This window comes from Folsomia candida, unplaced genomic scaffold (assembly GCF_002217175.1).
Source record: "Folsomia candida strain VU population unplaced genomic scaffold, ASM221717v1 Fcan01_Sc004, whole genome shotgun sequence".
NCBI lineage: Eukaryota > Metazoa > Arthropoda > Collembola > Entomobryomorpha > Isotomidae > Folsomia > Folsomia candida.
In genome coordinates, this window is record NW_019091196.1 from 7,784,960 (window position 1) to 7,812,224 (window position 27,265).

Sequence of the window (27,265 nt, forward strand, 5' to 3'; positions counted from 1 at the left end):
AGAGGAGATGGATGAATGATACGTCGTAGATGATGTGTCGTTCATTAATGTGATCCTTCGCATCGATAAGAAAGACAGAAATATTACACGACGCACTGCGCAGTAATAACATCTTTGTCTCAGAGTTTTTCTGTACATATCTTAAAGAAGACGGTAATATTATATTCTTTGTTTTTTTCGTCGCAGTTTTGATGATTTGATAATAAATTGATTGACACAATTCTCCATCTTTCTCAATTTGTTTACGAATTTATAAGAAGATTCTCAACTTCCCGAATACCTATTTGCGTATGAATGTATGTAGGTACACAAGCGTAGACCACTTTTCCAACCTCATACTGTGACATGATTATCCCACGTAGAATCACTACATACAGTAGGAAATTTCTTAGATAGTCCCTCTGCTAGCGATGTACACACTATGCCAGCATAATTTCGCTAGTTTAAATTGCATTGCATACCCACAAAGTAGAATAAGGTCACATTCATTACTTCACTTTCTCTAGGAAGACAGGATTCATTATAATTTCCTGGATTTTCTCATTATGTACATATTTGCACTCATCAATCTACACCTTATCTAACCTCGAAATAGGTAACCGAGTTTATTGAAGGTATTGAAGGTAGGGAGAAAATACAGCCCAACTCACACGGAAGAAGACGAATTGGATTTAACACGAAAAAAAGAACAAAGTATAAACTAAACTAACTTTCCTCGTACTTTCACTGCTACTGCAAAAAGTTTCAAGTTTCAACCTTGCATCACACAAAAAAGAGCACAAACTACTCGAATGACATAAAATATTCACAACTGCTATTTGGTTTTGATTGCAGATCAGTTTCAGTCGCCATTCGCTGTAGGACCGACTCTTCAATCCATTGCACAAATTGCTTCCGACAACATTATCTTCTCCAACAAAATCAGTCCAGTTCTAATAAAGACAGCAAAACCTTACCTTGTATGTACGTACGTAATAACAAGAGCAGGAAAATAAGGGAAAATTGCATCCAATAAATTAAACATTGTTTTCCACGTACCCGGCGGATATAGAATCGATAGAAAACCAGGAAGACGCAGGTTATGTACAAATTGCCGTAGTGAATTTTTTATCCATCCAAGATCCATACCACCATTGCTACAAATCTACGTATTAAACAACCATTTTAAAAATTATATGGTTAAAATCTCCATATTTTGTATATGATTTAGGTTATTTTATTTTATCTCGTCATTTATGTTATTTTTATTTATTATTTGATATTTTCTCGGTATTTTTTGATTCGGTAATCTGAGCTCGTTGCTCATCATAAAGTAAATAAAAGACAAGATGTAACAATGATACCTTACAATCCTAATTGTTGTCGACTTTTTCCAAAAACTTGTGGATTTGCTCGTTAATTCCTTAATTGGCAAATTATATACAGTTTCGCAATAAGCTCAAAGTAAAGCTGCATTATTTCGCATTTCTTTGTGATTTATTTCTCTTTTGAGAAGAAGACAAATTGTGATGGAGAGATGATTCCTTTTAAAAGTCTCAATTTCACATCATTTCGTGCTCCAATTTCCAAATCCTTTGTACATATTCGCCCACCACGTCATTATTGCCATCATTATCGCCATGTTTATGTAACCAAATCTTCTCTCCAGCTTTGTCTTCCCCTCGAGAAAGAAATACAGAATTTACGAGGATTGATGCAATAACCATAAAAAATGCTACGGGCTCAGCTTTCACTTGGATTCAGAATGAAGGAAATCGAGATGAAGTTTGATGAATCGCATTGTGCGACTAATGAGACGGAGTGGGATTTTGTGAACCAAAATTCTGACATGACAGCTCCAAAGTGAGACTGGCATTTACAGAGAGAGAGAGAAAAAAACAGTGAAAGTAAATATTTACTTTTAATTAACTTAACTTAACTGGATTGGATTGATTAATTTACCACTGGCGGAGCAATTTATTTGAGAGAAACATTAGTGAAATTAAGTAGAAACAAGTTACAAAACTTCAAGCAACATGTCAGAAGTTAAAAAGAGAAAAAATAGCAAGGGAAAGTCATCTTTAGGGGATGATGAATCAGTAAAGAAAGAAATTAGTGGAGACTTATCGGTGAAAAAGAAGGATAAAAAGAAAGATAAAGGGGGTGTGGTGCAGGATGGCAAGAGCGATGGAGATGTTGCATCTACAGCGAGGTAATTAATTATATTAAATTAAATTGCATACTTAATAAACCTGCGGTATTGTTATTAAGTAGTAAGGTTTACTTTATTAATTGTTTGGTTGGTAAAATTTGCAGTGGAACGGATGATCCTCCTCCAAAGTTTGGGCCAATGCCAAAGTTATCTCCGGTAAATAAAAGAGTTTGTTTCTTTATGATCGCTTTTTTGAGTGACAAATGAAGACGAATTGTGATTGAAAATTCCACTAATGCATTGTTTTCTTTCCATTTAGCATCGGTTATGGTCAAGATCTGCCCTTATTATTGGACTGATGACGGTCGTGTGGTGGAATTCTAGCAAAAAGAACGAAACACCCTTTGCAGGAGTGACTGAAGATATTCGGTATCGAAGCATGAAGACCAAATGTTCGGCAACGTTTGACAAACATGTCTCCAAATTTGCAGGTAAATTAAATGCATACCCATAATTATTCGACGACATAGTTATAATTTTTCTATATCACTAGGATGCATTCCAAACCATTGCGGAAGGCTTGTTACTGATGATTTGATCAGTCCCGAGGAAGTTTTCGCCCTGAATGACCTAGTCACTCGTGGTTTCAGTGAGGCAAAACCTGCTGCTGCGGCCGTGTTGGACTTTTCGGCAGGGATGTTGAAATTCAATGGACGATCTGTCGATGTTTACAAGCTGAACAAGACCAAACCCATTTTTCATAGGGAAGACCTTCTCCTTTTTCAGTAAGTATTTGGTGCGTTTTTTTAGCGTGGAAAATAATAAAATATAGAAGATTACTACATAATTTCATTTTATTCCTATTTTGTAGATCCGTGAAATCCAAGCTAATGAGAATGGTCTCCTCTTATTTTGGTGTAGATTATTGGTCAATTCATTTGGCAGCCCCTGTCTACTTGTCGCGATTAACGGGAAAAGGATCACAGCATAAGACTGATGAATATTGGCACATAACGGTTCATCAGGAAGTTCACGAACCGTTTGACTACTCGACAGTTTTATTTTTGTCGGATTTTAACAAAGATTGTGAAGGTGGGAGGTTAATCTTTACCGACGGAGATAGTACAAATCGGACAGTGGATCCCCGGAAAGGTATGTATATACATAATTGTAATTAGGACTTTGGACAAAATTTTGTAGATATTTAATTGTTGTATTCTACAGGTCGTGCCATGTCATTCACTTCCGGAACAGAAAACAGACATTACAATGAACGAGTTACCAAAGGGGCACGCTTCGCATTGACAATGGGATTTACCTGTGATTCCACTAAAGCCAGGAAAGATCCAGCATTTTAATTTTTAATGGGATGCCCCTATCTTTGGCTTCTCGTCTGATCAAAGTCAATTTTAATGTTAGCTAAACATTGATAATTATTATATAGAAAACATACATAATCTCGATATCCTTCCAGTGTTTTTATACTAATGAATTTTTGTATAAATTTCATTATTATTTCAATTCCATTCCAAACCTATATGATCAAACTTATTTTCTCAAAGATTGTTTTAATTATAGACATTATTTTGCTCAATTTATTTTTACGCGTTATTGGTGACTGTTATTACTTGTTACTTTTGTACAAAAAGTATGTTGTACTGCGGAAAAGACTATAAATTTAGGGTCCAATAAAATTTAGTAGTTCAAGTTCTGTGCTAAATAATAAGTATGATGGGATGCCAACAAGAATTAGATGCAGTGAACCTAAATAGGTTCACTCGAACCTTTTCCGGGTATACATAAATACATAATATTTTCCTCCAATCCAAAGAAGAATACAATTTTTGCAATCTTATTATTCGGGTACATTTCATAATGTGCGAATCTGAAGTTAAAAATAGATTTCTCTCTCACTCTAAACACTTCTCCTTGATGATGGTCTAAATCGAGTTAGGTTAACACGCATCATGTATTTCCCCGAAGCATAGTCATCGCATCAAACGGATCTGTAGCTATTTTTTAACCCTTGAAAACTTTTGTCCTGCTATTTAAACCCGAAATTAGTTAATTATTCCCAACTACCTAGTCTCATCCGACAGCATAATTGTTGAGCTGAAAAGTTCCACAGAACAAGTGAAAGTCAATTTAACGACTTTCCCTATACGCCTGCACTCCTACGACGCAACTTTAGTAGTAACTGCCCCATTTCTACTTTGGTCGTGGTTTACTTGAAGTGTGTTGACTTGGGAAGAAATAAACACATAAAGACGCAATTCGGCGTGTCGTCGTTCATCCTCCTCGTGATTGGTGGTCATTAAAGAATAAAAAGAGGATACATAAATGAGGAGAAGTAGGAAACGACCACTGACAGAGTGCTTGTCTGAAAATAACGGACCTCCAGATAACAAGCGGAATCGCCCCTCAGAGGAACAACGCGTACCCCCACCACTCCCACAAACCGGAAATAATAATAGTCGATATCGTAGAAGACGAGGGAGAAGGTCGGTCTTTAATCAGTCGCAGCATATTGAGGAACGAAGTAACAGTGGATTTGACGCAGGTGAATTACATATTCATACTAAATATAATTTTTTTATGAAAATGAAAAAAAATCATGTAATTTTTAGCAGAAGGACAAAGACGAAAACGACACATTAACAATAACGCATCAGTTTCTGACTCAACTTCAATCGAAGTCGATGAAAACGACATTGCAGAATTAAGTCTGCAACTGAAAAAGGCCCGTCTTCGACCCGTCTTCTTTACAATTTCGTCCTTCATCGAGCAGACTGTGACCGACGTGAGTGTCACCGTTGGGGACGAGGAAGAATCAGGATCAACGAATAATAATAATATTTTTTACAATCATGGCGACGGTACCGACGCGACGTCCACTTTTACATTTGTTCTCCCACTCCCAGCCCCCCAGTCCGCAGGGGATGAATACGGTCACAGCGCTGACCGCGATAATGCTACTGCTCATGAGGAGAAGGCATAGTCAGCCATAGACATAGATTCGATAGACGCTAAATTTATTTATTACGACTAAAATTTATACAGTAGGAAAAACAATAATGCGTACTTATGAAAAACTGACTTGTGATATTCGCAAAATACATACTTCGCATAACATGGGAAATAAGAAGAGATGTTCTCTTGTGAGTTTATAACGCCATGATGCAAAAATTTTGATTAGTGTATTTCGAAAATTTTGGAATTTTTAATATTTGAACTTGATATGTAAATGAAATTGGAAATGCGTTTCTCAATTATACCATTTTATGACGATATTACTTGAATAAAACTCTAAATTAGAGACGTAATTGAGTCTTGTGTGTACTATTTGCTCACTATTATGCATGATTTCAAAAAATGCAAGCTAACGATATATCAACAGAGCAAAATGAAAAGAAAACCTGAGCCGTGATCGACCAGCAGATCTAGTATGAAAAGATCTATGGCCGTAATGAAGTGATTAAGAGGAATGAAAAATCAGAAATAACATTTATTACTGGTTTCTTGAAAAATTATTTATATGAAGTTAAATGGGTGTATTCTAAGATAATATTCAATGGGGCTCTCTCTCGTGGTGTGGTGGTGGTTTACAACATTGTTGAGGATCGTTTGTCACTTTCGTTTCCATTTAGTATAGTCTGAAGTAGGTTCGATTCCGTTTGCTCTATAATAAGGGCTCCTTCTTTCTCTCTCTTTTCTTTGTTTCTCTCGTAATCTTTTATATAGTCACACATAAACCTTAATTTACAAAAAATATGGTTTGCCGTAGTAAGTGAGGAGGTACACAAAAAAGAATATTTTATGAAATGAATTGAACAACGAGAGATGATGGAACAACGACGAGATACACAGTTAATTCGCTTCAAATTCTTCTTTCTCTTACGTAACTCAAATTATTATTTAAAATTAACAACTGGAACGATGATTATAATGGGAGCTTATAGTGGATGGTTTAGGAAGTGTACTTTCTTGACGACGACGATTACATATACAATATATATTCATCATCATATTACTGAGAATTAAGAAACACGTGGAAATACATCAGCAGCATGAATGAAGACGACGACGGCTTGTTATATATTCTTTTTTGTTCGATGTGTGACGCGATTATCCCAAATCTCTATCTTCTAGATAGCGATATTCGAACACGAATCCGTCCTTTTTCCTCTGACCCCACTTTTCTATATCGAAATACACGTATGTCCCCTGCACAAGTAAATCGTGGTGGTTGAGTTACAAATTAACTAATTCGTCCTTCAGAATAGTAAAATGTGTGAAAATATTCATGTCTTACCTGTTCATATTCTTCATTAATCACTTTTGGTTCCTCATGGCGTTGGAACCACATCATGTATTTTGTATGGAACCTATGATATTAATAAGTTATTATAAATGACCAAGTTTTATACGTTACAGATATATCCTATAAATAGAATAGACAGAATAAAATCAATACCTCCAACTCTGCTTTTTCAAAACTTTTGCGGCCAAGTACTGCGCTTTCGTTCCTTTAATGAATTGATGAATTTAGAAATAGTTCGACCGCACATTTCTTCAAACCAAATTACTTACCCTCCAGATAGTAAAAGATGAAAAACAACGTTTCTATCGATAGCCGGTTGAAAAATTCAAAGGTATCAGAATTTGATAATGGATGCTAGAATATAGAGAATTTGTCATTAATAAAGAACATATAAGAACAGGACAGGAGACACTAATTTGAGTAATTGTTATTGACATACTTGTGGATAATAGAGTGGCGTTGGGTACGGATTTCTGGGTAAAAACTGACGCATACGTTCACTATCAGCAGAAACTGGAAGGTGTTGATGGGCAGCTTCCATCATTTGGAATTGAAGTTGATGCTCCTTTTGTAGAGGAACAGGACCCAGAGGAGCTACACCAAGAAGTGGGGGGATGTGCGCCTCCCTTGTTTTACTTTCTGACAAATCTACAATTTTAATAGTAATACATCATTAGCAAAACAATTCATGAGTATTTATGGATAAATTCATAATTGGAATAAGTCACGTAATTATTTAACAAGCACAACATGCCAGTAGTATTGTGAGTTTTAGAAGGACTGGGTCCGCCGGATAATTTCGGTCGGATGACTGGGATTTGCAACGGACTGCGTCCATAGTGAGCCGACTGTTGTTGGGAACTGTTAGTGCGTCGCCTATTTTGACGACCAGGCGGGGTCAGAGGCACCGAAGAACCGCTGCTCGACCTCGACCTACCAACACCCCTCAATTGTCTAGTGTCCGAAGGGCCTACATTTTTGCTCATACTTTCACTTTCAAAACTTTCTTTCTTTGAGGTTCGACGTGAATAATAATAAAATGTATAAAACAAAAACTGCTTCAACCATGCCAAAAACTTCTTCAACATGGGGAATGATTAAATAGTAAAACAAAATATACACGAACTGCGTAAACAACTTATTTTGTAACAAAAGAAGTAATTCAAAAGTTAAAACAAATAGTGAAACACTGGACTAGCAGAACTGAGAAACAATCTGCAAATGAAGCTTAGAGTTGCCTTGGCCAAGTACATATACCAACCAGGTTTGCTAAATATCAAACATATTTGCATATCTATCTACCTGTATAGAGATTGGATTGAAAATCTCATGAATCACATTCATCATAAAGGACATACATATCTTCTTTCTCTGTTGTCTGTAATGCAATGCAAAACCATTTCTTTGCTGTCTTAGCCCAATATATATAGATTCATAGATTCGTAGTATGATTTGATTTCTACCAAAACGCACACACTGCTTTGCACTCTACTACTGGCGGCCGGAAACTCTCCAAGCTTTGTCTGCTTGAGAGTTTGATTTGATGCATTTTGAGACAAATGTAGCATTTACGTATGAAAACTCACTTTTACTATTATCGCCAAGACTGAGACCAGAGCGATCAAGAACATCTTGAGCCATAGACTTCAAAGAAGCCATGGAGTCGGATTCACTGAGAATTCTGTTAAACAAAATTTGATCCTGAGATTGAAGTCTCAGATATTCTGAAATATTCGGTTCCAGGTTCTGAAATTAAAGGAGGAGATACGTCTTATTAACCAGATAATCTAGTTTTTTAAAAATTATGTTCACTGTATTATATCTTACGGTTCCACATTGACTGATGGGCCCTTGGTGTTGTTGGAGCTGTTGTAACTGATGAATATGTTGCTGAGACAAGATGCCCGAATTGGAATTATTATGACTGGAGGAAACACCAGCACTACTCGCACTGAGACTACTAGAAGTGTTACTTGTCGTAGCAAACATTGTCACACCACCACTCGAAGAGGAGGAGATATCAACTGAGGCCGTCGTCGTCGTCGTTGCACTCTCACCACCACCACCACACACTAAAGCGCTGGAGATCTGATCCCCAGTGGAACTGATTTGTTGAATACCACCACTACTCACACCAATTATGTTAGGTAGTCCGATCACATTAGACGTGTCACCCAAAACACTACAAGAGTTACTACCACTACTATTGTTAATGCTGCTAATCAGAGAATTACTACTAACACCCAGGTTTGACGCAAATCCTTCGGATAAATTACTCGCCGCCCCGGTAACGGAGCCAAGTCCATTAAAAGCTTGCTGAATATAGGAAGAAGGTTGCTGAAGAGATGATGAGTTAGAAAGTGATTCCATCGTCGATGACAATAATGATGAGGAGTCTCCAAAGAGTTGGTGTTGCTGTTGGAGTTGTAATTGTTGGGACGAGTGGGAGGAGGGGCGCTCATTCACACCGCTTATCTCAGTCGAGGAGGAGGATGACATTAACAAGATGTTGTTGTTGTTATTACTACACGTCGTTTCTTGTGGAGGGGAAGAGGAGATAAGCCCATTTTCCATGGTTAAGCTGGATCCAGTAATTGGTGTACTGCATGATGTTAATAACTGAGTATGTGGACTTGAATGATCCTCATCAGTCGGACTCCCATTCCCGTTTTCAAGTATCCCGTTTACTGTTGACATACCACCCAAGGGCCCTAAAGTTAAACAGCCATGTAAAAATTAATCACTAATCACTTACAAATTAAAAAAAACACCACTAGTTCTTGAATGATTTAAATTATACACACCTCTAATTATGCTGGAATCCATGACTGGAGATTTGGACAAACCCCGAAAACATAAACCACCCGTGGTCGAAGAGCCGTCGTTGTGCTCCGTTAGATCAGGGTGACCTAGAGATAAATACAACAGAATAAGAATAAAATTATCCCCCTTGTCATAAAATTAAGATTAAAATGTATGCTAGTTATACCATCACCGTTACCTATGGATTTAGAGTTATTGAGAGCATTGTGGTAGTTGTGAGTGGGGGACGAAGACAGAGACGAGAGCGAGGAGACGTGATTGGATAACCCTGAGCTGGGAGACGAATTATTTGGAGTACCGACACCCTTGGGGGGTGTTCCTACCGCTCCGACAGCCTTTCCTCCTCCTACACCTACAGGACTTGGACTATGATTCGACTGAACCACCGCTTTTACCGCAACAGGCCTGACGACTTTGACGGAGACGTCGTCTGAAGATTTTCTCCTCTTTTCAGGATCTGAAGCATCACTGGAATGAACGGGGGAAATTGGTGAATTGTTCCCAGAAGTTGTTGTAATTGATATTGGCAACTCTTCCTCTGTTCCTTCTTCTCCCGTACCACCGCCGACCGGTTGGCCGACGAGACCATCGTCAAACTCATCGAGACCGTCAATATCATCATAAATAAATTCATTCACTTCAAATTCAGCTTCTTGACTGGACTCTAAGTAGTAATCGATGTCATCTTTGATCTTTTTGACTTGACTTAAAAATGTTCTAAGCTGTAATTACAAGAAAATTAACAAGGTGAATAATCAGATTATTGAGGTACCCATTAATGTGTATAATAGATTTAGTATCTTACACTGACCGCATTAACATCCGCTGCTAGATTGTCAAGCATTCTCATCAGAGTTTCCAATTTTGTTACGTGAAACCTGTGTCGTTCGAGGAAGGTTTTTAATTCGTCGAGTCGGTCTTGCTTATCTTTATCCAAGCGCTTTTTCTTTGCAGCTAAAATGGACTCGATTTCACACTCGAAGGAATCAATTTGAATTTGCATCGAGTCAATAGCTGAAATTAACCAATTGTTCAGGTCTTCTCGCTCCCTCGTCGTTGGGTCTAATTTTTGAGCCGCTCCAAGTCCTTCCTTTGAATAGGCTTTCGTTTTAGTTTCTCTTTCGACAACCTTAAATCGCTCCATTTGCTGCACAAAGTAAAAAACTACTAGTAAGACTTGTTCATTTGCATATTAATTTTGACTTAACTATTATGAGCTTAAAGTTGTTTTAGTTTTATTATAACTCACCGTTTCAATAAGTTTTCTGGTATCGACAAGTGTACTTTTGTCTTTAATCTCTCCGGACGCGATCCAAGATTTAATTTGATCACGTAACCTTTGGAGCTTCTTGATCTCCTTTTTGAGATCAGCTTCATATTTTTCTTTCTGATTGGTGTTCGTCGCATTGTGGACCTTTTGCCAAATATCTTCAAATGTTTCCACTCCTTCAGATACTTTCTTTAAACAGCGGTCTATTTCTCCTGCGAAACAGTAAGTACAAAATTCCATAAATTATCGCGAAGAATTAAGGAAAATCAACAATAGTATTACATAATCCATATCATGTCTTCGCAAATACCAGTCCACATTTTACAAATACATATCATACTCTGACACTCCCACTTCCGTACTACACTGGGTTACCTGACAAATTATGAAGTCCTTTGTGTCGTAAATCGGCTACATAGTCGTCGTTTATTTTACGCCTAACATCAAGTCTAGCAGCCCTCGCGGCTGCACTTTCAACAGGTACGATATCCCATTCCACCTCTTTTTGAGCTTCTTTCTTTAATTTGGCAGCCCTGCGATCTCGTTTTCTTTGACCTTTAACTGATTTTGACGCATCACCATCATCCCCAATTGTTCCCCCACCGTCATCAAGACTTTCATGGTCCTCACAATCACCATCACCGCAACAATTAACTACCGAGAGCGACATTTCATCCATATCGTCCTCATCGTCATCTTCTCCCTCATCAACGACTAGACCACTTATAAACTTGATTACTGTTGAGGAAGATGGAGTGGTTACACTGTTTGTTTCCCCCTCTTCTTCTGCGGTCACAAGAGTACTTTCTGAAGAAGGGGCAGTGTTACCCACCACGGTGATAGCGATGTTGTTGTTGTCCATGTAGAAGGTGATAGAATAACAGAGAATGACCAGATGAAAAAACTGGCCCCCTGTGATCCACACCCAGAGGCAGCCAAAGAAGGAATAGCAGCAGCAATTACAGTGACAACTGATACTCGGAAGTGGTTCCAATTCACCACGCCCAGCAGATAAAGAACAAGTCAGCAGCTCGAGCAAGAAGCTGAACATTTGTAGATGTCGTCAGTTAGTATTGAGTTTGGGCAGATTTGGTTCGGATTTTGGAAATGTGGATCCAACAGTTACCAAGAAAACGGTTATCAACAATGAAAACTCAATCCTTTTGCCTTTTTGAGATAAATCACCTGACGAGCCAGCAAGCAAGCAAGCAAGCTGGCTCAACGTAAAAGCACGTGTATGATAAACGTTTTTAATTTGAATAAGATAAACAATTTCTTATATTCGTTGGCTCGTTTGAATTTTCAATGCTGACCAAAATCCGAACCAAAGGACGAATATTCGTAGAAATTACGTATTGTAGTTTCCGCCAGCGACTGATAACCATGACCAGCGATGAAGCAAGCAGTCAACTGTGCACGTTCAGTTAGCAAGTTGATAAGTGGATCTGTCTGTTCTGTCAGTCACGCCGTGTGCGATTCCCTCGCGCCAGCCAGCTGAAATCTATTGTCCCATCACCTGCTGGACCTGGCTATCTTTAAAATCAAGCTCTTCGCTAGCAAATAATTTTATTCGATTACAATTTTTTTTTGGTTTTGGTGCTTCGTTCGACTAGTAGAAAGGTCCAAAATTCGAATCTCTGGACAACGTCTCCCCTGTTGTGCCCAGTATTAAACACGCTCACGAGATGGTAAGATTACTAATTTATATATTTGAACTCGAGGCGGCCAAACCACCAGACGACGGCAGTCACAACGAGATTAATTTACATTTATCTGCTCGAGTAAGAAAAGAAACCAATTTGCATGCCGATTATAATGAGGAATTTTGACTCTCAACTAAATTCCTACCGGACCGACTGCTCCGTTTGGCTGGACATTGAGTTGATTGATATGCTTGTCTATATTTTCTTGCAGTGAACTGGTACACAGAGTAGAGTACAGTAAACAACTAAATATTATTATTTTAATATTTAGTGATCAATGTTACCCCATAAAATCACCCATCGTCATCTTGTTATTGAATCTTAATGTTATCTGTTTTCTGTCTAGTCTACAACTTTGAGAAGTGTTCCGTCCGGATTTATTGTGTCGGTTCAAGTGACTGGTGACAGAAGTTGGGCAAGAACCAAAGGCTGAAACGAAAGGTGAAAGGTGGACCAGGAACAAGAGGACGGTTCGATTAGTGTCGCAAGACGTTCGGGGTTATCAGAAGATAGACGACAGAACCCAATGTGAAGATCGAGGAGAGAAACGTTGGCCAAAGCGGAGTACGAATTAAAGATTTGGACAACTTCAGATCGACTGGTAAGTATCATATGCATGCGTGTATTTTGAATTTTCTTGAATGAAAATACATCTCAACAAACGTACGAAATAACCGTAACACTCGTGTAGGATCATACGTAAATGATCAAAAACCACACACGCCGCAATCAATACTTTAATAATTATTAATGGTAGTTTTTAGTGATCATTTAAAAAATATTACCCTGCAATTTTCTGCTGGCTGCCATAACTGCTATGAACAATAGTCGTGTCTTGGTAGTGGATAGAGTAGATGCATAGTCAATTTCAATCCCACGTTCAGCGTCCAATTCAACGTCAAACTTGGTCGACTTGATGATTTCGCTTTTTAAAATGAACTTTCTCCAGTTCGTCGTTATCCTGCTCAAATGCACAGATGTTGATGTTGTTCTGTTCTGAGCTTTGATTAGTAGTGGCAGTATGTAGGATTCCACGTGGTCAATCACCGTGTGATTCTCTCTCGTTCTCTCTCTCCAAGTACTTGTTGACCGCTCTTCGCTTATCAATCAACAATCAATTGTTGTTGTAGATTATAGCAATGGCCTCCAAAAGACGTTAAGCAACCTAAGCACACACCAAAACAAATAATTGTTTAAACAATTTATCATATTCATTTAATATCAGAAGAACTACTTTAATAATTTCTACTCATTAATCTAGTCAAGTCTAATTTTACAAATGTTTTTATAAATCTCAAAGTATTAATATTGTCCCGATACGAAGACAGACGTGTAGTGATTATTAATCTCAGTTCTTTTTTTAACTACTTGAACAATCTGGGGGAAGAGTAACAACGCAAAAAAAGATGTAAACTCACACGTTACTTAACCCATACATAACTTTAAAGAGTTGATAACAATTGATTTTTATTTTATGTCTGCTTTAAAATGTTGTGAAGGTCGTGCCATTCAATTGTTGATTATGTCTGTCTGGACCAGTTAATTCAAAGCATCATCGTAAACCTCCATTCAATACTTCCAAGATTATCAGAACAACAATATGTATAACTTCGAAGACAGAAACTGTAAGTGAGTTAGAGAATGTGAATCTCTTTTGTTGTCGTTTAGTTTATAATCGCTTAGATGACACTTTAATCTGACCGGTGTGACGAAGAACGTTAATTATTTCTAAATTGTGAATTTTGTAATTATTACAGAGACATGGAGTGGACATACCTTTAATATTTCAAGTTGTATAAGGTACTGGTCAAATCGGAAACATTTCTCCAAATTGGAAAAGTCAGGCCAGGCCAATGCAAAGATATCAAGTGAATAATACCTTACAGACAATTGTGTTGTTTATGGTGGTGACTTTATTTTTGGAGGTAGTTTACTAGTTAGCACAAAGTTTATTTACGTTCTTCTTGTTCCTACTATATTAGTTTATAAATTGCTCTCTAAATTCTAATTAAGTATCTCAAATCAGTCAGGCGAATAAAATGTTCAACTCAAGAGTTTCAAGATGAAAGCAAAGAAGAAATTTACAGTAGTATAATTTTAGAGATAATTTAGCGTGGAAATTTAAAAACTGTTTATAAGTCCGATATTCTCTTGTTTAATTCATTCACTCTTCACGAATCTATTTGATCGTATCGTGTGGAGTTAGTAACTTAACCAAGCTTGGTTACTCCAACATTTAGTAGCAATGTAGTATTAGTCCGATCTTTTTGTAATACAATATTATTCGTGTATGTGTTTGTGTGTGTATTATCCCTATCCCTTTGGTCTGCTGCTATATCACGAGAATATCCGTAGTCAGGCCAGTTAAAAGTTTCTCAGTCCACTATAGAGCATCGCATTGTATGTATGTATGTATGTAACTCTCTGTAAGTGTAAAATGGTAAGTAAGAAGTGTTGTTTGGTAAGAGAAGACCTTGTCCCGTACATTTCAAGTCCTACTACACTGCAGCTCATTGAAACTCTTTTAGTCGTAGCAGATTCCAAAACACTGAAGACTGGCACTGTCTACCGTCAAAGAGTTGCATGCAACCATTTTCCCAACATGACTAAAGCATGAGAACATTGCTGTAGCATAGTGGTCGCTAAAGAGATGGCGAAATGAGTTTTAAGAGGATAACGAGAGATCTCCTCGTATTCAAAGGGTTACTTGCTGCAACTTGGCACATTCGTGTGATCCTTTTGGTTGTCCATCTACTACTCTGAGTGAGTGAATGTAATGTTCAAATAGAGTTTAAAAGCAACTTGGTTTTACACTTTCCTGACTAACATGCGTGCATTTTTCATGAATCTAATCCATAACCGTTTAAAAAAGTTTTTGTTGAATACAGACAAGAAAATATGCCTTGAACGTGTGTATGCCCTTTTATTCATAACTAAAAATAGTTAATTGGAGAATAACAAACATTCAACCAGAATCGATATAATAATAACATGAACAAATCATCACACTGCGCTGTCCGTGGGAGCTTAACGCTTAAATTTCTTTCCTCGATTGGCCCTATTGTCGTTTCTGTTAGGTTTGAGACGTTTTCGTACTCCGAGGGATTGTTCTGTGTCGTCCCCGCCATCGTCTTCGTCCCTCTTTCTACTACCTCCGCCTCTTCGTTTATCGTCAAGTTCCTTCATTTGCTGAAATAAGTTTAATTTCATGTTTTAAGAACAACTTTTGAACTACAGAGTAGCTTAATTAACTGACAATTGAACTCACCATTTTAGCATATCGCTGGGATTCAGATACACGCTCCGTTAGGACCATAACCTCTTCCTCCTCAGTTTTATACAGGGGCAATTTCTTCTCGATGAGATGCTCAATTCGCTGATAAAGCTCCACGTCGTACTACATAGTTATACAATGCATATGAAAATAGTTATATGAAAATATACTTGGAAATCGGGCTGAAATATGCAATTGCTTCATTTGTTGTCTTTCTTTATATTTACTTGCCTGCGTAACAAACGTCACAGCTTTTCCAGACCGTCCAGCTCGTGCAGTTCTTCCAACTCTGTGAATATAGTCCTTGCTATGAGTGGGGATGTCAAAATTGACCACGACGTCCACATGAGGAATGTCTAAGCCTCTGCAAATCAGTTATTTGTCTATTTAGTTATTATTCCTTCTTATATAAAACAGAATAAACAGAGTTATTAAGATTACCTGCTCGCCACATCGGTAGATATTAAAATTGACCTGTTTTTTGCCCTGAATTTGTTGAGAGATGCCAAACGCTTGTTCTGTGACATTTGACCATGCAAAGGAATAGCATGAAATCCAAGATTTCGCAGCATAAGAGCGGTACGCATTGCATTTGCACACGTAGCACAGAATACCATGAACGAATTTCCAGCCAACTCGTTCAGTATATGAACCAAATACACGTCCTGAAAGAAAGTGTTACAATTTATAATCTGCTTCTTAATAATAATAATAATACAAATACGATTATTTTTAAATATTACAATAAGTTGACCAACCTTGAATTTGAGGGGAATGAATAAATACGACTGCTGTAACTTGTCCACAGTTTTATACTTTGTCGAAACCTCGACTTTGACGGGATCTTTTAGTGATGCCCTTTGTAACTTTTGAACTTTCTTGGTCATGGTGGCAGAAAACATGAATGTTCTCCTAGATTGAGGGATGACACGAAGAATTTTGTCAACTTCGGCTTCAAAATCCAAGTTCAAGATACGATCGGCTTCATCCATAACCAAATATTTCAAACTTTTGAGATTGAATCCTTTAGTATTTTCCAAATGATCGACAAGACGTCCCGGTGTGGCAATGACGATGTGAGGTTTCTTCGCTAAACACAAGGCTTGAGTCATCATGTCAATTCCTCCCACAATTACGGCGCATTTAACCCCGATCCTTGCACCCAATGCTTCAAACTGCTCTGAAATCTGGAATGCCAATTCTCGCGTGGGAGTTAAAACCAGGGCAAATAAACGTTGAGGGGTTTCCAGCAGATTTTGCAATATAGGAAGAGCGAACGCACCCGTTTTACCAGAACCAGTTTCAGCAATACCAATGACATCCTTGCCTGCAAACAGGAATCAAATTAAAATATTAGTATTATACTTACAGCCAGGTATAATTGAGTTGAAGATTGAAATATAGGAAATTAGGAAGCGCACCAGATAGAGCAACAGGTATGGCTTCACATTGAATTTTTGATGGTTTAGTCCATTTTAGATTGGTACAGGCTTCACAAAGTGTGCTTACAATACCCTGTAAACAAAAATGTAAAATAATGAACAATTCCGTTTGATTTGCTTAAAAATAATTATACTGACCAAGTCTTCGAAGCTAAGATTTTTGTCATCCTCCTCCTCTTCTTCTTCGGACTCGGGGATTTCTTCTGCATTGTCGTCGTTATCTCCCGTTTCAGCTTTTAATTTCTCCACGTCGTCCTCTACATCTTCTACCTCTTCCGGTTCGGAGTCGGAAGAAACTTCAACTTCCTCAACTGGTTTTGTCACTGATTTCTTTTTTCTTTTCAAACCCTCCATTTAGTAATATCTTTTGGGATATAATTGGTTATAATACTGAAATTAATTAAAACTGGAAACTTGGTACTGTGTTTAATTAATTGCAAATTAAATTCTTGTCTAAATTCCGAGACCGAATCACCACACGTGAAAGATTTTTAGCTTTACTTTCCACGTGCAAGATTGCCGCTGAATTTGGGGTGAAATTAGACTGGCGCGAGTTTAAATGGATCATAAATCCTTGAATGCAAAATGACAACAATCAATCGATATTTTGAGTTTACAAATTATTAATCAAAGTCTACTACCCAAAATTTTAATTGGCTTATAAATTAGGTTCACCTTTAGCTTTAACGGTGTCTTAAGATGTAAGGTGGGAGGGTTAGAGTGTAAGTCAATGGTAGGATTTGTGGGAGTGCAGGATACGTGACGTGACCAAGAAATGAATTTGTTTACTTTTACCTACTTTTTGCCATGTCCTTCTCATTCTACGCTCCGATTGAAAAGAATCATCATGGACTTTGGTCCTACGATAGTGGGAGCAGACAGTCGCTTCTTGGTAAGAAGCTTGCTTATTAAAAGAAAGAACAGGACGTTGTTGTTCATAAATTAATATTTCCCTTTTCATATTCATAGGGAATGGGGATGGCCACGGATCTGGATTAAATCACTACCGTTCGAACAACCAGGGAGGAGGATCGTGTAGTATTTCTGAGCCAAAACAATCCCTATTCAGCCATAGCCAGATCCAGTTGCGATTTCTAAATCCGGGTGATTATGACGTAGTAAAGACACTTTGCGAGGAGTGGTTCCCTGTGGAGTATCCTGCAAAGTGGTTTGAAGCTATTACGTCCGACTCTAATCTGTTCTCCCTTGCTGCAATTCTGGACGGGAAAATCGTTGGTAAATAAAATATTAACCTGATAAGATTATAGTATGTATGACAAAACAGCAATCTTTCATTTCCATCTATGTATGAATTAATCAATTGGCTCATGCATTTCTATTTTCAGGTTTGATTGTTGCCGAGCTTAAACAAGGAAGAGACCTGAATCGAGAGGACCGTGACGTATTATGCGAATTTCAACTGAAATATACTGCCGCATACATATTGAGTTTAGGGGTGGTTGACAGTAGCAGGTAATTTACGTTTAATGTACATATATCGTTTATTGTGAGGTAGTTTTGCAAAGTTAAAAAAAAAATATTTTCCTTCGCATGTATAACTTTTACAGAAGACAAGGAGTAGCGTCACTGCTGTTATCTAGTCTACTCAATCATCTCTCCACTTTGCAGTGCAAAGCAGTATATCTTCACGTGCTAACTTCCAACGAGCCTGCTTTACATTTTTATGAGAAGCACCGCTTTCGGTGAGTAATTTTCGGTCATAACTGATATTTAATTAATATCTTCTAATACAAATAATAATATTTCCCTGCATAATAGGGTTCACAAATTCTTGCCATATTATTATTCAATCGGTGGTCGAGCTAGGGACGGATTTACTTACGTCCTATACTTGAACGGAGGACACGGTCCGTGGGGAATACAAGAGTATGTCGCTCATTTTTGTGAGGTAACAAGAAGTTAATTATACTTATCTTACCATTTCTTAACTTAGCACGGAATTCATAATTATGTATTTCATCTCGTGACAAATCTTGGTCAGGTTACAATCAGGGAAATATGGTCAGTGCCTCGTCGACTATTCTCACGGATCGTCCATTCCATCACCGCCCTGATAGTCAGATAACATAAGAGGAGTTTCGTTACAAAATATAATTATGTCTGAGACTTGGAGTGACGTGATAATGAAAATGAAATTCTTCTAGACGCTAATATTATGTTGATAACATAACTGGTTGTCCAAAAAACCCATGCATACTTAAAATTACTTGACACTTATGATATTTTACTCGTGAAAGAGTACGAGTCTTACATGGTCGTGTGCAATATAGACAATTTTATATATTTTTACCCGACATACGTTCTGCTTCACAGATTGATTCAATTCATGCCATTTATTGATGATAGGTGTCAAATGCCCGAGACGAAAATTATCTAGTTATTTATGCACAGAAAATCCCCTTACGCAGGATTGCACTGGAAACAAAAGCTTTACTTAATCGAATAGTCAAAATACAACAAAACTGCTTATCCGCGCCGTTAAGCAAACCTTAAAATATATGTACGACAAATTTTACCATTGTAAGTATCATTACCATATTATTACCACAATAGGCTAAATGTTAATTGCAACGACATAAATTAAAATATGGGAGAATAACGAGGATTAGTATATTTGGGTTTCTTTCATAATGAAAATATAATATGTGTAAGATAAGATGGAAGAAAACTCCAAACTGATCCAGGAAATAAATTTATTGGTTTGGTCACGGAAATTACACTACAATAAATAAATCTAATCTTTGTTAAGAACTAAATTTTAAACTTTATGAATAGAAAATTATTAAAGCATAAATATGAAATTGAAACTACTAGTAGGCCAATATGATAACAGTTTTATAAGAATTATTAATAACTAATCACTACAAATGACGATATAAATTAACGATTGTCGATAATATCACAATAACTTGAGTAGTTGTAGAATCCATAAAATGGTTACGATTTGAGCCACTCTTTGGGGCTGTTTCTCCCTCTGATTCTGGGGCAGTGGTGCTTGTCGGACCTTCCGTTGTTGCCGACGTGGGAGGTGTGGTGGGATTTGCAGGATTAATAACATGGTCATCTTGTCCACCCTTTGCTCTCCCAACTACGTCAGATGGGAGTGCCCTCGTTTCTTCGGGGCGCGCAGTGTCATCTGCAGATCCTGCGTCCAGCTCAGCAGTAGCATCAATCACTCCATGAAGCGCTTCTAGTTGTGCCGAGGTTAGACCATTTTGTTGAATTGGTAAAATTGATTTGGCTGCATGGTACGACATTTTGGATATTTGTTGAGGTGTGAGGGCAGGTAATGATGAGCTAGGAAGAGCTTGCATGGCTTGGGGCTGAAGTCCTTGCATCGAGTCGGGTGGGATTGTGGAAATTGCTTCCGGCTTAAGCCCTGCAATAGAGGAAATTCCATTTTTACTAATTTTACCGTCGCTAGAAACCTAAAGAATTGTATCATAAAATACCTGCAAATACGACCCCTATCGTTTCCAAATCCTCCTGTGTCCAAAGGCGTGGGGGACCATAATTACTCGGTCTTATCGCATGTGTGGCTAACGTTGACAGGACTTCAGGCGAACAACCCTCAACTTTCCCAAGTCTAGGGCTGCAGTCGATAAAGAGTGGAGCATCAACTTCGAATATGCTGTTTACGACTTTGTCTGAGAATCCACACATGATATTTCCAAGCGATTGGACAATTATACGAACATTTTCTGGTCGAATTTTCTTTGGATTCCCAGGAAAAAATGAGTTGTCTGCGTTGAATTTGTCAGCCAGAACTTTGAGCTAGAAGACACAAATTAGTTAATAATTATAATAATTTGATAAAAAAAATAGAAAAATTGCATTGTGATCTAATCAATGTATGTAGATATGTATTAATATCTTACCACTTGAGGATCAGTTATTTTTGACCCAAGGATCGAAATCATGTCCAAACTTTCCGGAACTTTCAAATCCATTTGAGAAATGTCGATTGCAGAAGAGGGTGAGGATGCATTATTGTTGAAATTGCTGTCCTCACTGGCATGGAGTGCGGTAACGAGGTTTCCAATCTCAATGAGTTCAAACGTCTTAAACTTGTCGAACCTCACGTTAAGCTTTTGCACCAACAAGTTTAGAATTACTGCCTTGGTTTGTTCATCCCATTCTAATTTTCCAATGGGTTCGATGCAGTTGAAGAGGTCGATGGCGGAGAGTTGGGTCAAGTCTTCCAATGTCAGTCCTATCGCGGCAGGTCCCGCTGTTTTGATTCCATCGCAAGTTATCTGAAATAGTAGAGAAACAAATTAATTCAATTCCTGAAAAAGCTATATTGCATTGAAAGAAAGAATTTGTACCTGTTGTTGTTGTCCGTTGTTAGATCTGCTAGTTGGCAGTGATGATGAGGTGTCAGATGCATCTCGAGCCCGTTCTTGAATGGGGACGTCAGCAGTCCCATTTTTAGTCCCAGTTCCATTTGTACTTCGAGCTGTGAGGTCCAATTGCTGATCCGGACTAAACTGGCCGTTGTTAAATTGACCCTGGGCGCTATTAAACTGAGTCTGACCGTTATTAAACTGACCCTGGCCTTGACCCTGAAGGCCGAATTGTCCTTGATTTTGATTTCCAAATTGTCCTTGGTTTTGATTTCCGAATTGTCCTTGGTTTTGATTTCCGAATTGTCCTTGGTTCTGATTTCCGAATTGATTTTGATTTCCGAATTGTCCTTGGTTCTGATTTCCGAATTGTCCTTGATTTTGATTTCCGAATTGATTTTGATTCCCGACTTGTCCTTGGTTTTGATTTCCGAATTGTCCTTGGTTCTGATTTCCGAATTGTCCTTGATTTTGATTTCCGAATTGATTTTGAAATTGATTTTGATTCCCGACTTGTCCTTGGTTTTGAATTCCGAATTGCCCTTGATTTTGAAATTGATTTTGATTTCCGAATTGTCCTTGATTTTGATTTCCGAATTGATTTTGAAATTGATTTTGATTCCCGACTTGTCCTTGGTTTTGAATTCCGAATTGCCCTTGATTTTGAAATTGATTTTGATTTCCGATTTGTCCTTGGTTTTGATTTGGGAATTGTCCTTGGTATTGATTTACCAATTTTTCCTGATTTTGGTTTCCGAATTGTCTTTGGTTTTGGTTTCCGAATTGTCCTTGGTATTGATCTCCCAATTTATCTTGATTCCCAAATTGATTTTGGTTTACGAATTGTCCTTGGTATTGGTTTCCCAATTTTTCTTGATTCCCAAATTGATTTTGGTTTCCGAATTGTCCTTGGTATTGATTTCCCAATTTTTCTTGATTTCCAAATTGATTTTGATTGCTTTTGATTCCAAGTTGTTCTTGACCCCCGAATTGATTTTGGATACCAAATTTAACTTGCTTTTGAATTTCCAATTGCGCTTGACCCCCAAATTGATTTTGGTTTCCGAATTGATTTTGAATTTCCAATTGCCCTTGTCCTGTAAATTGATTTTGAACACCAAGTCCTTGATTTCCGGTTAATTGTCCTTGCTTTTGAATTTCCAATTGCGCTTGACCCCCGAATTGATTTTGGTTTCCGAATTGGCTTTGAATTTCCAATTGCCCTTGGCCTGCAAATTGATTTTGATTTTCCGCTACTTGTCCTTGGTTTTGAATTTCAAGTTGACTTTGAATACCAAGTTGTCCTTGCTTTTGAATTTCCAATTGGCCTTGGCCTGCAAATTGATTTTGATTTTCCATTACTTGTCCTTGCTTTTGAATTTCTAGTTGACCCTGACCTCCGAATTGTCCTTGTTTTTGCATTCCCAATTGTCCTTGATACTGATTTCCGACTTGCCCGTAATTTCCAAATTGATTATTTCCGGGTCCTGGATACGACTTTGGCATTGGAGGTGGAGGTGGTATGAAACTTTTACCGGAACTAGGAACCTGTCTCGGATTTCTTACCAAGGTGAACTCCGCCCATCTGGGTAATCTCCCGGACTTCACCATGCTGTCTGATATTAGTTGTTCTGTGGTCTTGACCGTATTGACCAACCATTGCGCTCCCTCCGTAACATGCTTCATCATAGACTTGTATGCGTGCATCATTTCCGCCCCTTCCATTCCCAACGCTTCGACACAGACAGAAATGAATCGCTGTTTCTTCCTCTCGCCTGGTACAGTGACCAATTGATTGAACCCTGATTGCTTCAGGATGGGATGGACCGCGTTGGCGAGTGCTTCTCGGGAAATCTTTGTCATCTCTTCGTCAGGGACAGTGATCAACATGTCCCCCATGGACGCGAGTTGAAATTCGTTCCAAATCGAGGTATCTGCTCCATACACCATTTTTAGTAATTGGAACCATTTCATTCTACTAGCCTTTGAGATGCAGCAAGTTTTATCGCCAGGGGTAGATTTTGATTCTAACGTGTCTTTAAAGAATTTGAGATTCCAGTCACCACTAAAAATGTCGTCGCTGTAGCAGAGAAAGTTGCCAAGTTTTTGGATAGTGTCAGTATCAACGGCCATATTTTGCTGGGGGATGAAAGATTCGTCCCCACCCATCCGAGCAGTTGGAGAGACATCATCAGTTGGAGGCTGAGCAGCATTGTTTGGATCGACAGGGATTACATCTTCTGTTGGGTCTGGGTCATCCGCTGGGGGATTGTCAGTTGGTGGGGCTGACGTAGAGGTGGTGGTTGGTTCAGATACTGTTGATGTATCATCACCTGGTGCTGCTGCTGGAGCTTGTCGTCGCTTCTTATTGTTTGTGAATCGTTGAGATAAATTATCCCTGAACAATGTATTCGCATACCACTGGAGTTGTTCGAGTGGGACGAAATGGAACAAGTCTAGTGTTCCGATATGGGCAATTTCTTCCAGAATTGCCATCCTAATTGAAGGTGGTACTCGTTCTAGGGACGCTGGTTGGATAAGAGATAGTACTTCGCCTGGAAATTCGACAAAAATGGGGTAGCTTATTGTCGTCAGGTTATCAGGTCAGATGAAATATAATTATTTATAGTTTCTGATGACAAATTATTGCGTATACCTCCAATCCCAACAATTTCTCCAGGGCTCAGCTCACTCAAAATGCTACTTTGAGTTTGATTCTCATTTCCATTCAAACTTTTCTTGATTCGTAAGTAGTTGACGACCTTGTCCAAAAAGCACGACCGGAGGTTGAGCTCGAAAGTGAGGTCAGGATTTAGACGTCTCAGCCCGTAAAATTCGTGTCGGTAATACAAAATGACGGGGAGAATGTCTAATGGGTCGATAAAGTTTACTTCGCGACAAGTAAGTCCCATGATGGTTAGCTGGACAGCGTGTGCTGAGCCGGTTGCAGAACGACCGAGGAGATCTTCAGCAGTCCACTTGGTTGCTTGCGTTTGCTCTCGGACCCATCGCATCCACAGTGAGAGAACGGATTGGGGGAAGAGTTTGACCTTAATTAGGAATTAATCATTGTGTACCTCTATACATACTAATTAGTTAATATTAATGTAATGTTTATGGAGATGTAAACTATGTATGTATACCTGGAGAGCAGTTTCTCCAAAACTACCTCTTTCTGGCATTTGAAGCACCGTTTTGATAATGTTGGGCATCGTTTTTAATATCTGGCGAGGACTGAACATGTCGAATAACTCGGCCGGCTTGGAAGAACTCGTAATCTGACGGAGAATGACACTCTCTTGTAATCTACTCCTAATTCTTTGAGCAATTACAGCCTAGAATTTACAAACGCAAATTAATATATTTCATAACTTCAATTGTAAATATTCTGCATATATCAATTTTGTATTTGTAACTCCTCACTTTCTGTGACGTTAACATGCCTTCTGATTCTTCAATTAATACTCGTAGCGTGTCCGGGTTGACAAGTTGTGACGTTAATAGTAGAGTGGTCAGATTCTCGGTAGGAATTCCCTTTTGGAATGGAGGAGGCAACATGTGAGGATATTCAGATTTGAGTCGTTCATCAACACTGGACAAAATTTGTGATGTAAGGAACCTGTCAAAAAACCCAATAATATGAATGCAACGTATGTATATGAAATCGGAAATTAATACAAATTAATTAGATTCGCAAGTACCAGATCTGGAATGGAGAAAAATGCTTTGACACTATGGCATTCAACATGTTCGAGTCCCAACTGACGAGTTCGGAGGGCATGGCGAAGAGGACAGATTTTGGGAGGAGGAAGAGGAACTTTCCCATTTGAGACAATTCTTTCTTCTGCCACACTTTCGGATCACCCATTACCATTCCTCTCGTCGTATTGACAATTGGCCACATGTAGTACGAGATTTGGAGGAGGGTGGAGTACGAGGGGTTCGTTTGTTTCTCCAAAATTCCCATCATATCATCCAAAGTGGAGAAACTATCGGCCAAGTCAAACCGTTGCAACTGAGTGGGAAGAAGATCCAGGATGTGAAACTGGAATTCTTGAAGTTCTTCTTGAGAAAGGGGACTCTTTTTGTAGAATGCGTCAAAAACGACACGGGCCTACATTCCAAAAACAAGATGAAAAACATTCTAATAGTTAATGGTATGCATTTATGTAAATCAAATGCTCACCTGAAGTTCAGTGTATTGATTGCCAATGACCAAACCCTTGATTTCCTGCAATGGTGGGATATGCTCCAAGTCTTCTGGTGAGGCTCCCTCCAGTAGAAAGCTGAGCATTTGCATCCTCATGAAGGACCATTCTTGCACTTCGCCAAAAAATCGAGCCCTCTTTGCCAACTCAAACCAGGCCTTCTTCACAGACATTGGTTTCATCCACCAAACCTTCCCAATTTCGGCGGACTCACCGAGAATGCTGACGACCCTGTCCGCTTGTTCTTCATCCAGGGTTTCGAGGTGTGACGGAGGCAGGTATGAGAGGAGTGGGTCACCAGCCGTGGTGAGGAGAGAGATTTCACGATTTTCCCAGCCTATAGGACTCCCCCACCATTGCAAGACTTTTTCCATCACCATTCGTTCCGCATTGGGAAGGATTTTAGTTCCCTATGTGAATTATTCAACTTGATCAGACTGAAATTTTCCAATAATTATTTAGTACTTTTGTCAAGAGTAAAATACCAAAGACTGGAGAAATTCGACTTGTTCATCCTTCCTGTTATCCAGTGCCTCTGCAGCCTTAAATGCTAGCGTTGTATCACCAAGATTTAGTTTTATCACTCCGGCCAAATTAGATCCAGTAATATTTCTCAGCGAGGTTCCCTGCAGAAATTATTTAATTAACTAATTAATTTATACAATTAAAATAGTATTTCCCTTTAAAAATTTAGTATTTATAATGGGTATTTACATACCTGCAGAGCATATAAAAACGCCATGGGAAGCAAGCCAAGATCCGACGCGTGCAGGGCGTTGAGTCGTTTCTGTAACACGAGTGCTTTCACCTCTTCGCCTCTAATGTCCGTGAAGGCGTCGAGCAATCGTTCCGGGAAGGAGGAGGTATTTCGACCTTTAATTAAATTGCAGTAATACAGCATTTATGATAAATTTTCAAGTTCGCATATATTACTAAATATGTCATTTATTAATTACTTTGTCCAATAATCCTGTCCTTCCTCTGCTCAAAATTGTTATAAAAAAGTGGTCCAATCAGTTGTGCAACGCGTGCCCGTGTATCGACCATATTCGCCTGGGGAAGGTGTGGTGTGGATAATTCCATCAGGACTCGACGGACATTATCGTCCTTGATATTGGCCAGCTCGTCGTTCTTCCTTTTTTGAACTTTTAATAAGTGTAACGACGCATTTTGCTGTTGACTCTGTTGCATGAGGGTTTGCGGTACAGGAACATTCTTCGGACTTTTCGGCAAAGTTGGTGGTGGTGGAAGTGGTGGAGGAATGGGAGGCAGTTGTGCTGCGATATGAGGTGGGGGCAGAGAAGCTGCAGGGTTAACTTTATTAACAGGGACAGCCTGTTGTTGTTGTTGCGGTGGGGGTGGAGGCATTCGCTGTCCTGTAGTAGTTAATAAATTTAATAGAGTCCACTTCAAGATTGATCTGCATAATCAGCTAGGCATGCAAATTACGTAAAAAATATTGTTCTTACCACAAGAAGTATTTATGAAGAGAAGGCATATCCATAAAAATAATGGCAAAATCTTCCCATCCATGATTAACTTGTAAAAAATAAATTCGCTAAAAAAACGCCCACTACACAGTTAATACGACTGCATCAGATCGACCCTTCCGAACAGCAGTACAGCACACAACTAGAAACTTGTTTGAGGGACAATCTGGAAATCAGAACCACACTGACTGACCAAGCTATGCAGGAGAAAGAAATGAACTCGAACATGCAAAACG

At 38.6% G+C, this 27,265-nt stretch overlaps 6 protein-coding genes and 1 long non-coding RNA gene across 18 annotated transcripts; 4 read left to right on the forward strand and 3 right to left on the reverse strand.

Annotated features, from left to right (window-relative positions):
• Positions 1–1,811: 1,811 nt before the first annotated feature.
• On the forward strand, positions 1,812–3,955 carry LOC110848404 (2-oxoglutarate and iron-dependent oxygenase domain-containing protein 3). The gene is made up of 6 exons (XM_022095613.2): positions 1,812–2,191; positions 2,296–2,347; positions 2,451–2,622; positions 2,685–2,916; positions 3,003–3,283; positions 3,356–3,955. Exons 1-6 carry the CDS (start codon positions 2,016–2,018, stop codon positions 3,487–3,489), a joined length of 1,047 nt encoding a protein of 348 aa, XP_021951305.1. The 5' UTR covers positions 1,812–2,015; the 3' UTR covers positions 3,490–3,955.
• Positions 3,956–4,082: 127 nt separating this feature from the next.
• LOC110848470 lies at positions 4,083–5,459 on the forward strand. 2 transcript variants are annotated; one of them, XM_022095697.2, is made up of 2 exons: positions 4,083–4,691; positions 4,762–5,459. In XM_022095697.2, exons 1-2 carry the CDS (start codon positions 4,472–4,474, stop codon positions 5,127–5,129), a joined length of 588 nt encoding a protein of 195 aa, XP_021951389.1. In that variant the 5' UTR covers positions 4,083–4,471; the 3' UTR covers positions 5,130–5,459. The 2 variants fall into 2 exon arrangements, with proteins under 2 accessions (XP_021951389.1, XP_021951387.1); XM_022095695.2 differs by having other exon boundaries at positions 4,086–4,691; positions 4,759–5,459.
• Positions 5,460–5,616: 157 nt separating this feature from the next.
• On the reverse strand, positions 5,617–14,163 carry LOC110849308 (CCR4-NOT transcription complex subunit 3). Of its 6 annotated transcripts, none has more exons than XM_022096719.2 (13): positions 14,025–14,163; positions 13,034–13,413; positions 10,525–10,757; positions 10,087–10,422; positions 9,442–9,997; positions 9,257–9,361; positions 8,280–9,163; positions 8,039–8,198; positions 6,892–7,100; positions 6,722–6,806; positions 6,606–6,657; positions 6,444–6,516; positions 5,617–6,355 (listed from the first exon to the last, which is right to left on the reverse strand). In XM_022096719.2, exons 2-13 carry the CDS (start codon positions 13,056–13,058, stop codon positions 6,257–6,259), a joined length of 2,817 nt encoding a protein of 938 aa, XP_021952411.1. In that variant the 5' UTR covers positions 13,059–13,413; positions 14,025–14,163; the 3' UTR covers positions 5,617–6,256. The 6 variants fall into 6 exon arrangements, with proteins under 6 accessions (XP_021952411.1, XP_021952410.1, XP_021952407.1 ...); XM_022096718.2 differs by having other exon boundaries at positions 10,081–10,422; XM_022096715.2 differs by lacking the exons at positions 13,034–13,413; positions 14,025–14,163 and adding exons at positions 10,921–11,588; positions 11,898–12,064 and having other exon boundaries at positions 10,081–10,422.
• Positions 12,102–14,539, forward strand: LOC110849310. Of its 5 annotated transcripts, none has more exons than XR_004834600.1 (4): positions 12,102–12,233; positions 12,595–12,849; positions 13,748–13,873; positions 14,006–14,539. It is a non-coding gene; the product is annotated as an uncharacterized LOC110849310 (long non-coding RNA). The 5 variants fall into 5 exon arrangements; XR_004834599.1 differs by lacking the exon at positions 12,102–12,233 and adding an exon at positions 12,311–12,466; XR_004834598.1 differs by lacking the exon at positions 12,102–12,233 and adding an exon at positions 12,313–12,480.
• Positions 14,540–15,145: 606 nt separating this feature from the next.
• On the reverse strand, positions 15,146–17,458 carry LOC110849309 (probable ATP-dependent RNA helicase DDX47). Its single transcript, XM_022096720.2, has 7 exons — positions 17,103–17,458; positions 16,944–17,037; positions 16,281–16,849; positions 15,964–16,187; positions 15,754–15,886; positions 15,517–15,645; positions 15,146–15,437 (listed from the first exon to the last, which is right to left on the reverse strand). Exons 1-7 carry the CDS (start codon positions 17,316–17,318, stop codon positions 15,276–15,278), a joined length of 1,527 nt encoding a protein of 508 aa, XP_021952412.1. The 5' UTR covers positions 17,319–17,458; the 3' UTR covers positions 15,146–15,275.
• An 11-nt stretch (positions 17,459–17,469) lies between these two features.
• On the forward strand, positions 17,470–19,677 carry LOC110848454 (N-alpha-acetyltransferase 60). The gene is made up of 6 exons (XM_022095678.2): positions 17,470–17,856; positions 17,934–18,200; positions 18,311–18,437; positions 18,533–18,667; positions 18,744–18,873; positions 18,967–19,677. Exons 1-6 carry the CDS (start codon positions 17,772–17,774, stop codon positions 19,048–19,050), a joined length of 828 nt encoding a protein of 275 aa, XP_021951370.1. The 5' UTR covers positions 17,470–17,771; the 3' UTR covers positions 19,051–19,677.
• LOC110848452 lies at positions 19,665–27,223 on the reverse strand. Of its 2 annotated transcripts, XM_035850761.1 has the most exons (14): positions 27,009–27,223; positions 26,496–26,915; positions 26,258–26,412; positions 26,025–26,165; positions 25,518–25,949; positions 25,033–25,445; positions 24,755–24,950; positions 24,475–24,666; positions 23,988–24,381; positions 21,952–23,886; positions 21,314–21,897; positions 20,864–21,241; positions 20,438–20,759; positions 19,665–20,364 (listed from the first exon to the last, which is right to left on the reverse strand). In XM_035850761.1, exons 1-14 carry the CDS (start codon positions 27,070–27,072, stop codon positions 19,847–19,849), a joined length of 6,144 nt encoding a protein of 2,047 aa, XP_035706654.1. In that variant the 5' UTR covers positions 27,073–27,223; the 3' UTR covers positions 19,665–19,846. The 2 variants fall into 2 exon arrangements, with proteins under 2 accessions (XP_035706654.1, XP_021951367.1); XM_022095675.2 differs by having other exon boundaries at positions 21,314–23,886.
• Positions 27,224–27,265: the final 42 nt, after the last annotated feature.